The sequence below is a fragment of the Chiroxiphia lanceolata genome, chromosome 6 (assembly GCF_009829145.1).
Source record: "Chiroxiphia lanceolata isolate bChiLan1 chromosome 6, bChiLan1.pri, whole genome shotgun sequence".
NCBI lineage: Eukaryota > Metazoa > Chordata > Aves > Passeriformes > Pipridae > Chiroxiphia > Chiroxiphia lanceolata.
In genome coordinates, this window is record NC_045642.1 from 54,942,657 (window position 1) to 54,955,449 (window position 12,793).

The 12,793-nt window shown below is 45.1% G+C and overlaps 1 protein-coding gene across 4 annotated transcripts in view; it reads right to left on the bottom strand.

The window, feature by feature from the left end:
* LOC116788966 (exocyst complex component 3-like protein) overlaps positions 1-12,177 on the bottom strand; it is a 41,962-nt gene extending 29,785 nt beyond the window's left edge. For 2 of the 4 annotated variants that reach the window (XM_032692241.1, XM_032692239.1), the window contains exon 1: positions 11,849-11,970. In XM_032692241.1, coding sequence (XP_032548132.1) covers positions 11,849-11,885 — 37 coding nt within the window. In that variant the 5' untranslated portion in view covers positions 11,886-11,970. Of the gene's footprint in view, positions 1-10,255; positions 10,880-11,848; positions 11,971-12,052 lie in introns of those variants that run through there. The other 2 variants (XM_032692240.1, XM_032692238.1) reach the window with 2 other exon arrangements.
* Between the last annotated feature and the right edge of the window lie 616 nt (positions 12,178-12,793).

Below are 12,793 nucleotides of genomic sequence, written 5' to 3' on the forward strand. Positions count from 1 at the left end.
CAGATTGCTTTAAAAAAAGTTTCTCCAGAACAAAAAAACGGGCAATTAGGTTCAGTCAAATGATGAAGTAATAGAATACTTCAAAGCAAATTCGTTAGTTTTTACGTATTCTATGGACCTGAGGCCGTGTTTGGAGATAGATTGTATTTATCTGTGGGGAGGCACAGCAAGAGCCGCCAGCAGGAGGAGCGGGAGGCAGTGTCCGTGCCCCTTCAGCTCTGTCGGCAGGCCAGCAGCTGGGATTGCATTATTGGTGTGGAGCGGCGGGGGCTGCAGCCCTCAGCATGGCACTGGCACCTGAAGGGAAAAGAGGGAGAAGAGAGGGCCCACAGACTCAGGTGGGAGAGAGGATGGAGCCGACAGGCTTGTCCCATGCACCATGATTTGGTAAAAGCCTGCCGCTGCTTGCAACGGTGTGGACCGGGCATGACGTCGAGATTCTGTGAAGGTTTGAAGGCTGTTTTCCAATTTCTCCATAGACAATAAGTTACCAGGGAAAGCAGCCAGCATGGAAAACATGAGGGCTGTGAAGTGAGGGAAGCTGCTGAAATCTTTGTTTGCCCAGGGCCTCCAGAGTCCTGCATGGGCAGCATCTGAAGAAGAGATACTGCCTGACCTTGTTCCCCCTCCGTGTATAACTCTGTGTAAACAATATAGGCAATATAATACCCCATGCCAAACTGCAGAGTATGCTCTGCCACGAAGGGGTTTGAACGACAGGCGACCTGGCCTCTCTGCCCCAAAGGGGATCAGGGAAACATGAAGACAAAATATCCCAGAGGCAGTTCTTCACACCTTATCTCCTATTACTCAGGATCCACCCTTGTCACTTTAGCACTCAGAAAGCCCAAATCCTGAACAGCAGCTGAGGGCAGTGCTTCTGCCACAGAAAACATCACAGTGCTGCAGGCTGCCACTCTAGTCATGTCCCTACAAGAGCAGCCACTCAACAGCTCGGTTTCTAATACTACAAGCTCTCCGAAGAATTATCCAAGGAAGGATCAAAGGGCTGGTTTGCCAGAGGAAATCTACAACTTCAATGCTGCTTGCTCTCCTAGGGATGGAAAGAGCTTTTAAAAAAGTATATTATGGATATTGTTTGCTAGTGTGGTGAGGAATGCATTACCTCAACCACTACCATGTCTCATTTCAAGATGCTCCACGATTTTATCCAGATGGGTTTTTTCTGGGAAGCTTGTATTATGAATATTCCATCTCCAGTTGGACAGACAAGCCTAAAATTTTGTTTGAGTCCTTTCATTTGGCTTAGATTGACAGGATTCCTCTGTGCATTTTTACATTGATTCTTTCCAGCAGTAAAAACTGAAGGTTCAACTTTGCAGGAAACTTCCTACACACATCTGTACCCACAACCCTGCACGGAGCAGCATATGCAGAGATTTGGGACTGAAAATCCACATGACATCATTTGCATGTTTTTTCTGTTGCCACAAGAGGCCAGCGATTGTGTAATTTCCAGTCTCCAGTGTTTCACTTCCCCTGTACTCCACAGGCACATCTGCCAGACACCATCTGGAGGCTAAAAGTCATAACTACAGATTGGCTGCTGGGACATCCCGAGACCTCTCTGGCAGTAGCCAGGAATGTTTAAATATTAACACAAAATCAAAGCTCAAACATTTCTCCTCTTAACATTGACCACAGGTATCTCTGGCTACAAACTAAGGCAGGAATGTCCCATGCACCTGAAACTGGAGCTACTGGATGGGGCATATTGATATATGAGTATAGATAAATAAATACTCATATATTAATGTATTGATATTAACATATCAATATATTCATCTATAATGTGGTAATATATTGATATATTGATATATTAATATATATTAATATAAATAAACAACACAACTCAGGGCCCTTATCTTCATTTCTGAACAGGTTATTTAGGAGAGGAGGTAGGAGAAAAGAGATCAGCTTTTGTATACACACCTAATCTTCAGAAATGCTCAGCACCAAGCATCTCCTGTTGTCACTCCTGGACAATCTGAGCAAGAACTCCATTCCCATCCCACAGTTAGCAAGAATCTGATTCAGCCACTAGCCCTAGTAAAGTTCAGGATATCCAAGAAGATGCCAAATCACACTGTTAAAAGGTCAGTTTTAAAAGAGTATTGCAATCTCTAAACACTGGAGCTAGATAACTACAGTGAAGGACTTGCTACAGCAAGAGAAACCCAAAAGGGTCCTACAAGAGAGCTAATCATCCTCTGAAATTGTTTCAGAAAAATACCTGGGGGAGGAACTCTGTATGAGCACAAAGAGAAACATTAAATTTTTATCAGCATCAGTTCAGGCTGAGTAAAGCAGGCCTCCCAAATACATGGTGATAAAACATTTACACTGCATCACTGTGTTTTCTTCCAAAACCAGAAAAGCATTTACAAGAGACATGGCACTAGAAAATTCATCACTGCTACATGATGTGGAAACTCCTTGAGAGTCTTCAACATTTTCTGACCCATTCTTGTCTTGCAGGAATGAAAGAAATACCAAGAAAGCAAGAGGTGGGCAAAAGCTTGGGGAGGGAGGCATTGGGAACAGGCAAGGTAAAGGAAAAGGAAGAGTATTTGCAATGCATTCATCTGCTGCCAGTATCAGGATGTATCTCATCTTTTCATTGCTTCCCACTTCTCAGCAAAGTGGAGGGAGTGCTATATAAAGATTCAGAGACACTAATCCAGGTCCTGAGAGCTGCACAGCACCGACTGCCAGCACATTGGCAGAGTTCCTCTGCCGCCTCCATCGCAACCACTCTGTTCATCTCTCACATCAAATTTTTCCCTGCAAAGGAGAAAGATGTGGTCCTCAAGGAACCAAAATTAGGTAATTTCTAAGGATGTCTCTAAATTATCAAGTAAATTAAAAAAGGAATCACTATTTTTTTCCCATCCTGAACAAGCATGTTATCTGCACTGTTATGAACTTAGATCTCCAGCACATGTTATTTACTGGCTGTCAAGAGCCAAGACCCTTGAAAATTAATAAAAAAGAGCATTAAGGCCACATTTCAACAAAGGATTTAAGTAAGTGACTATTTCCTTTAGTTTCAAAGAGAATATTCAGCCCCTTAACTGTACACATCTGTTTAGTGAGCAGGAAATAGTGGTGGATGGTGGTGTTTGTTATTGCTCCACACTACATGACATCAAATGCCTTGGAGTCAACAACATCTGAAAATCACACAAACTGCAAACCAAGTTAATACAGCTGATCTTGACACAGCACAGAATCACTGGATTTTAGGGCAGCTGCCTTGGAGCTTGTTTGTTTGAATGAATGGGTCATTAATTATATTTTCTGCACAAGGTTTTAATGTGGAGCTTCTAAGCCAATAACAGTTAAATGTTCACTGAGGTCTCCTTGGCTGTTACCACACTCTTCACAGTTCAGTATAGCTTAGGTGGGCAAAATGGGTCACATGGCAGCAAAAATATAAGTTTTCATGCACAAAACCTGTTTTACATCAGGAAAAATATGACTGCACTGATTTTTTTGATGAGGATAATAAGATGAACTGGGCACTCCCTAGCCCTGATTCCTACTATACTTGCCCTGTGTAACTGTTTAGGTCTACACAGAGGGAAGGCCAGAGAGCTGTGAAATACCTGCTGGATAAAAAAATCTATGGATTTGTGCAAGTGGGACCTGAGTGCTCCATGTCAGCAACTGCCTTCCCCCACCGTTTGCATGTGTAAACTGAGAAAAAGCATATTAACATTTTCTTTCCTCTTCCTTCCCAGTCTCGGGGGGGCCATCACACCCCAATAAACCAGGAACTCCAGGCTAGACTGTCATTTTATATAAAATATACAACACAACAGATCTTCCGTGGTACAATTAGTTCCAAGAAGAAGCAGATGCATTTTGTGATTATTAATTTATTCTAATATTTTTGAAGGAAAGAGATGGGGAGAGGTATTGATATGTATGGCAGGTACTGACTGATATTTAAAACCTTTGGCATTACCATATGTGCCTGGAAATAACTGCCAGTGCTATTAGTTGCTGTCACTGATGACAGCATGTAAATGACTATCTAATCTGCATATACAATTAAATAATTAGGTGCCATATGTAAGAGCAGTTATTTATAGGTCTGGAATCAGAGAAAAAGTTTAAGTCCCTTCTTTATAATGTATGTTCTCATGAATCAGATCCTCTTGGCCATAAATACAGATCTTCATTACTGAGTGCCTTATCTTAGGTTAAAAAAAAAAAATTGAAAAATCACAATTAATATCTCATAATATTGATTTTCCCCTGGGATACGCTGCATCTAGCCTGCTGGCAAAATGTTATAGCTGCTGTCCACAAAATGCCTGGCAACTTTTGGAGCTCACTACGAACAAAACAAGCCAGGAAAAAACCCGTCCCGCTGAAGGTCCATCCACTGCATTCAATGAAGGCTTGATCTATTCTTACAAACAGCTGACCTAGATTCTCTGCCTGAATGAGAGCATTTCCCAGCATCAAGGCTTCTCAGAGAGTCAGAAACTCATGTATCGCTTATCATGAGAGACAGGGGAAAAAAGCAGGAGGATATAATCTTAAGGGAAAGCAATGGCATACGTTTGTCATAAAAGCTTTATCCCCACAAAGCACTTCCCTGACACACTTCTGCTCTCATTTTGGAGTCTGGAAAGGATTTCAGCCCTTCTTTCAGCACACACAGCAGGCCAGGCAGCCCCGGCTCCATGGAGAGGCTGAGCTGTGCCAAAGCTGTGGGGGACACGGCCGCACAGCGGGGTGGCCAGCTTGCCGCTCCGGAGCCACCCGCAGCTTTCCGGCAGCTCGGAGGCAGCTCCTGCCCCTGGGCTGCCGGCAGCGAGGCTGTGCTGGATCAAGGACTGCCTATTCCTGCCATGCCAGGAGGAAATGAGCCAGCGAGGTCTGCTGAGCCCTGCAGTGCCAGGTTGTGGTGGGATCCAGCTGCAGACACAGTGCACATCCATTGCCTCTGGGAAGCTAGGGGGGCCTCAACGAGGCTATGCTATGTCCTAGTGGTGAGCCATGCAGGACACTTCTCCACCTGCCAGTTCTCCAAGAGATGGGAAGTGCATCCCGTGGCACTCAGTAACACAAAGATGGTGGTATGTGGTTCAGAAGGACAGAAAGGTGGGTCAGCCCAGGAGCTTTTCTTCCTGCCTCTGCTACTGACGCATTTTGCTCTCAGCTCCCTAAGATCCTATCAGGCCCATCCATATACCCAGCTCAGTAACCTTGCATATTAACCAGTAATGCTCACAAGACCAGTGATCTCCAAGGATGATCTCCAGGAAATCCAAGGATGTCCATCACTGTGAGGGATGCCAGCTTGACACTAGCCCTTGATGGCTGCTGTCACTGTTGTCACTGGTGCTGAGTTGCCCACAGAGAGCAGCTCCAGGTCAAGGGCAGTGACACCTGAGCAATATCCCCTCAGGCAGGATGAGAAGGAGCTGGTAGGCAGGGGCAACTCGCTCATGTCCCCCAAGGTACAGCTCCTACTCCAGGGCTATGCTGCAGTTCTGGCCACAGGGACAAGGACAGGGACACAGAGTCCCTGGCATGGGCAGGAGCTGGGCTCTCAAGAGTGATTTCTGCCAATACCAAAATGTTTTGATCTGCCCCACAGCTGAAGACAGAAAGCTAAATTCATATACACAAATACAGGTCCACTGATCATAGAGATATCCTACCCATTATCCAGACATGAACATCCCGAACTGAGGCTACAGAAGAGGATTTCTGTTCATGAGGACCCTCACTGGCTGTACCACACAGGCATAACCCACACATCCAGCCCATGCAGATGGCAAGCAACTGCTGCAGGCCACGCTGCCAGCGAGCATTCCCCTATCCCCCCTCCTCTGAAACCTGAAGAGGGGGCTACCAAGAAGAGACTATAAGATATGTTTAACCACCTCTCAACTCAGATCTGGTTCAGTAAATGCAAACACTGCATCAGGACTCAGGGTTTTCCTAAACAAATTTTTTTTTTTGCATGTGGGCAACATGCAAACTTGGTCAGTATTATTCCTACCAAAACACTTGCTACGGGTGTTATTTTTAGGAAACCATGTGATGGTCTGACTTTTATTTATGAGCACATGGAAAGATCCACTGTATATTTTCCTGTCTGTCTTGTTTGGGGTAGTTTGTTTTTTTAGTTCTTTGGGTAGGTTGCTGAGATCTCGGGCTTCTTTTTAAAAGGCAAAGTTAGACTCAATCAGAAGACCTTGCAGGTCACATTCCTTCGCAGTCAACAAAGCAAAGCATGGGCAGCAGTGAGCAAATCAAACCAGACATGGGCATAGAGAGACTATGAAAAGGCAAGACAGTGATACAGGTAACAAGGGACAAGGATATGGAGCACAGAAGATGCCAGGTGGCTATAGGAGATGGGAAATCAGGCAGAGTTTGAAGGATGATAGAAAACACAGATATTCACAACTCCTTAAAGGGTAAACCCAAGACCACAGCAACCAGAAAAAAGTCAGCAGAAAAGCCCAGTTAAGCAACAGAAAACTTGTCCAGAAATTCAAGTTTATTTTCTGAGACCTCTTTTTAACTCTTTGACACAAACAAAATAAATGAAGGCAATGCAATTCTGTACCACAACCTTAATGGATATCCATGGGATAAACGAGTCAGGTTGGATCCCTGTGACAGGGGGAGGCCCCTACAGTCAGGATCGAGCAGAGACCCTTTGTATAGAGGTCTCTACCTTCTTGGCTTTCACCTGGCCTATCTGGGGAATCCAATCTTTGCCCAGTGCTCAAGTTAAGAGGCTCTTTGAGTTGTGGGGATGTGAATCCTTTCACTAGCTGTACATGGCCAGTATGAAGTAGTTTACATCTCTGTGGATAACCCAGACAGCTTTTATAAGCAGAAAAAAGACACAGACACAGGCAGTGCCCTTCCTCTCAAGTGAATGCAGACATCTAAAATAGGCTAGTCAAGCAGCATACCAGCATTGCCTAATTCTCTCCATCAGTAATAGAAGGAATTCAGAATGAGTAGCTCAGACATAGATATATCTATGTCAGAGCAGCGAGCCACAGCCTTAATCTCTGGAAATTAATGACAACAAAGAGTGTCAGAAACTGGTCTCCAGGCCTACGGGTCTTCTAGCTTTCCACTCACATGAAAAAAAACAGATGTATGTGATCTGTGGGGGCACAGGGTCAGCTGTGTGGCTGATGAATCACTTGCAGTGATGGGCTGCATATCCGGCAATGGAACCAGCAAAAGTTGCTTGTTAGGGCAGGTTATCTCAGCAGGAAGGAAGTTCCACATGGCAATCCTGCTTGCCCACCTCCCCAGGACCCCACCACTAGCCCAAGGCTTCTGCACATCTGGGAAACACCTCTGTCTCTTGGCTTCAAAACAGAGCAGGAACATCAGAGTTTGATGCTGAGAGGATGAAAGCATGGAGACAGGCTGCTCCTGCCACAGGGAAAGGGAGGGGGTTGAGCTGGCTAGGAGAGCCTGGTGTTTGCTGACAACTCTTCTGACTCTGTCTCATGCCTCTGCCCAGGACTAGGGTCTTTTTGGGGTCTCAAGAGCCTCTTTGGCAATCCACTTACACATTGGAGACACTCAAATTCAGAAAAGTTGTTTTCATCTCTCCTTTGTAATTGATCTCAAGCCCTGAAGCTCCCATGCCAGGATCTGGCCTCCCTGAGCTAACTGCTGATATCGTCTAGATATCTGCAAAAAGAAATAAGAACTTCAAAAGAAACAACACAGGTAGAGGCAAAGACAACTGGACCAGACCCAACTCAACTTCCAAACTACAAATAACATTGCTTTCCCCAGCAAGACCATGCTGCCACAGAGCATTAGGTACACACTTCAGATGGAGCTACACAAACTACATCCTCCATGCAGGGCAGGCAACTGCAGATTCTCCTGCAAACAGAAACAGCACAAATGAACAGGGAGAGGGTAGGGCCTCTTACACATGGCACAGCATGAGAACTCAGCTCTGTTTAAGAGGGAGAGAGTGAGAATGATATTCAGAGATGTCCAGAAGTGTTTTAAGAACATGGGACATATCCTGCAATCTTGCTTGAATGGTGTGGGTGATGCAAGCTGCCTGGAGGGTTAGCCATGTGTCACTGTGTCATCATCTAACATTGATATGCCACACGATTCTAAGATTGCTCTCAGGAAAACCAGTGGTACGTAATAAACATCATGAAGACAGCTTCTTATACCCCAAATTTTCCTTTTTTCTTTTCCATCCCCCATGTAATACTCACGCACAGGTCACTTCCGTTACCTATAACTTGCAACACCTTGCATGTGATGTTGCACTGAATTTTCTGTAACTATATTTTTTTGGATCAATTAATGCACAAATAAAGCATACTTTGTCAGTCACTGACACATGCACTTTCTATCTCATTTTTTAAAAGCAGCAAGCTAATACTGCCTCAAAAAAGAACTGAAAGCAGCAATTATTCACTGTACTCCTTAGCCAAAAAAAGGATTTCCAACCATTTCAGTTACCCTCCTGAAATTATGCAGTTAGGAGTTGGTGCCATTTAGCTCAATTCCCATTTAGCTCAATAGTCTTTTGTAACAGCAACAAACAATAGCATCTTCTTCATTTACCGGGCTTCCCATAAGAGGAAGAACTCATGTTACAAAGGAAGGGCTACACAATCATGCCTTACTAGCTCAAGGTACACGGGACTTTCACAAGTCCGTTAGAAATGTCAGTATACACAACACCCAGGAAACTTATGAGTGGCCCAAGAAAAACAGTCTGCTCTCAGTAACAGAAGAAGTACTAATGAGTGCAGGACAATAGGCACAGGCAGGCAGGCCAACAGAAAGCAGAAAGAGAAGTGTAATGGGAGCCAGGTTATCAGCTGAGCTGTAACACAAGAGCTGGTGCAGGTCTGCTCTGTTGTCCACCAGCACCATGCACTGTATCACAGAAGCTCATCGAGCCACCACAGAGGCTGAGGCTGCTGCAGAGGTGAGAAATGCAACTCCTCTGCTCCCACTAAACAGAAAGCACCAGCCCTCACCTCCTCTCACGAATGTGATGTTCCCCTCCTGCTACATTTCCTCATGGGAATGTGCACGTGTCATTCCAGTGCAAAGTTGCTGGGAGAGCAAATTCAAGGTCACATCAGACTCATTCTTTAAATATCCCTTCTTTTTTTTTCTTTCCCTTTTTTTTACAAGCATGAAAGACTTTGTGTCTTTTTCAGAGAGGGTAATGTTTTATTTAAAAGGGCCTGCCAGTATCATGAATTTTACATGACAGAAGCTCCATCCCACATCTTTATCCTTTCCTCGTTAGTCATCAGAGCTCTGATCCTTCATCCAGGAGATATGGCACATCCCACCAGGAGCCCTGGCACAGGGTCTGACTCATGTTGTTCACAGGCTTATCCCTTCTCCCTACTGACCACCCCTGAAACACAGCCTGCCCTGAAGCATCGCCTTGGAGGAGGCAGATCTGCTGCATCAGCTCCTCCCCACAATGTGTCCCACAGAAATCCACCCCACGCAGGCTGTTTGGAGATACACAGATGTGAGCAGAGAGCTGGCAGGTCTAGTAGAGCATCTTATCTGCTGAAAGGCCTCTGCAGGTCACAGATAAGCAAACTCAGGCAAGGGCAATGCTAAGGCCATAGATATGCAAGCAAAACAAGACAGGCAGCAGATCAGACATATCTTCCCATGATTTTGGGTCTAGGGCAGGACTCACTTGATGTCTGTGGTAATGAGTGTTCAGTAAGGCCAGCTTTTGCAGTAAACCAAATGTATTCAACTCTCAATTAGCCATGGAAGATTACTGGGGTTGGGGATTAACCAGACACTCCCTCCTCGTAGCAACCACGGCTACACAACCACACCACCACACATGGGGAACATGTTCTGGGCTGTGCCCCACTTTCACCCCAGTATGTTAAAGCTATCCCTGCTCAGCACAGAAACTGGCAGGTTTCTTACATTCCTTTCACATGCAGAAAACCCGAACAAGTTCTTATCCCCTGACTGACATATAGCCTGTAACAGCCAGGATCCAGTTTTATCCAGGTTACCCCATCCCACCTTTTCTTCAATGGCTGAAAGCTGACGATATTTAAGTGAACCAGCCAACACTAAAACAAGAACACACCACGTAGCCTGCAAAAGCTGTCCCAAGCGTTAGGCAGCTGGTGTGCTGACACCGTTGCCTATGTGCTGAGTAATGATATCTCTCTATTTCTTTGTGCTCCCTTACCCATCTCTTTCCATCTGTTGTTCTTGGCATCCACTTGGATCATATGCTGCTCAAAGCAGGGCTTTCTGTTAGTGCCTAGGAGATAATCTGTGACAGGGCACCGCAAAATCAGTCTGATCAATTCACACGAGGAATTAGTGAACTGGAGTCGACATTGTACAGGGACATGTGTATGAATGGGTTAATGATGGTGCGTCTGGATGGAAAACGTGACTCAGAAGTGTTACTAACACTATTCTTTCTCGTGTCCATAAACCTAAGTAAGAAATGGGAGATGTGGAGTGGGTAGAAAAAGACAGCAGGCTGGCGGGCAAGCATCTCTCATATACAAATGCACTAAATTACGGGTATGCAGATCAGATGCTGAGAAGAGCAAAGCATTTATAACTCCTACACACATTCCCATTTCTTCTCTTATAGCTATTAACTTTGCATGCTTCTCTGTTTTGTTTTTGCCTCATTTTTCACACACATAGCCCAAGACTTGGATCTTATCTTCATGTATCCCAGCGACTTCCTGGCATATCATGCGCATGCACAGCTACACCCACACGTTAAGGCATCTCTTTCCCTGCCTTCTGTACACAATGATAGTGCAACTACACCGGTCACCAGGACAACAGTCACAGCCTGTCAAATTGATAAGAAGTTGGTTGGTTGGGTTCATGCTCTGAAAGAGAGCAAGACGGGGGCAACAGTTGTAATACATGGCAGTGAACTGCAAATGACATTTGGGTTTCCCCTTAGGGAGCCAGAATAAGAACGAACATGAGAATAACAAAGAAAGAAGAGAGTCTGAAGAGGCTTGCTGGTTAACTTTTAAAGCTGTACAGTTAATGGGAAATGGGAAAGATTCAAGTAAGACACAGGTTTGGAGCTCAGACATGGGGCTTATCTCTGCCCTCCCATGTAAAGGGAGCAGTTTTGAACATACAGAGTCCAAATTTCCAAAAGTGACCAAAACCAATGGGCTCAGAGGTTGTCACTGTGTGACACCAGAACAGTGGGCAAGTAAAAGAAATAAGCATTTCTTAATTGCTAGAAAGGCCTCTCACTAACAGCAGCCAGGACTGCTAAAGGACTGTACTACCTCAGGACAACACCCAGTATATCTTTTGGCTGGACATGAACTCACTGCAAAACAGCCCCACCAAACAGCACCAAGCTGAATCCAGAATCAGGGCATGCCACTCAGGAAAACTATTTTGCCAAGCAGGCATTTGGTAGATAGGGAAGTCAGGTTGTAATCCAAACTTTTGAATGTTGCCAAAGTTCAGGGAAGCACAGACCTTGTATCTCTCATGTTCAGTCTTACAGCTTCAAGGTCTACAGTCTAACCATTTTGCCAGTGCAGAAATAGATATGAAAGACAGTCTGAAAAGAAAACCAGCGGTAACTGCAATTGAAGTCCATTTTATCGTGTTATCTATAGCCTATGGTAGGATTAATGGTACAGACAGAATTAATCAGAGTGGTAAAGCCCTGTCAGAACAAAAAGGAACTGTGCATATCCAGGTGAAACAAGAACTCTGATAAGACTATCTCTCTAAAACTGATAAGAAACACTGTCCTGTCTTTTTGAGAGATACTCACGGACACAGCAGGGCTTCCACCAGAGCAAGACTTGCATTAGCTGTGTTCAAACAAAGGTCTGGAAACACAGGTCACATTGGTCAATCTCTAATCTAAATGGGAACAGGGAAGCAATACAAACACTGTCATGTTGTATGACATGGGATCAGGCAGACAACAGCCAGTGATAAAGGGGTAAGTGATGGTTAAAGGTCTCCTCCCCACCTTTGCTCCCCACTCCTTCCCAAACAGAGCTTGGGCCTCTGTATCCTGTGTCTCAGCTGTGATTCAGCAGTGAATTCTCTTGATAAAAAGGTGCCCCAGCATTGAGACATCCTCTCCATCCCCTTGCCTGCACATTAGGGAGAGGGGAACTGCAAGCCAGCTGCACAAATATCTCTGTTTGGCTGGGGATGAGATACACACTGTTGGCCGACACATTCAAGGTCTTTCTAAGCACAACAAAGCAATGTCAAAAAACCAGAAAAATGTCATCAAGGCCATACAGTTGGATTTCTTGCATTTGTTCTGCATCTCACTCAAATTGGGCAGGCATAATGCAGGGAGACAAAGAGGCCTTTCTCAGCAAGCAGCGTGGCGTGCACTGCTGGGTCACCTCAGGCGGCTGTCTGTCTGCCCAGTCCCCTTTACCCTGTTTTGATTGTAGCTGCATCCTTTCTGTATCAAGATGTGGATACTTAATGCATGCTCACCTCTGCCCCCAGCTACACACTGTTTCTGCTTAGCTAATGTTTTTCTTGGCAGGCTCAGCCAGGCAAGTCAGAGTTCAGCTTGCACCCCGGTCAGCTGAAGCGCAGATGACTGGCTCTGGGAAATGCTGCAGAGACATGGCCAAAATGAACTGAAGTCACTTACAAGGAACTGCAAATTGCCCTGTGTTGGTACTCAGCCAGTTTGATTCTGGCCCATGACTGGGCATTCAGCCACAGCCAAAGGACAAATCAA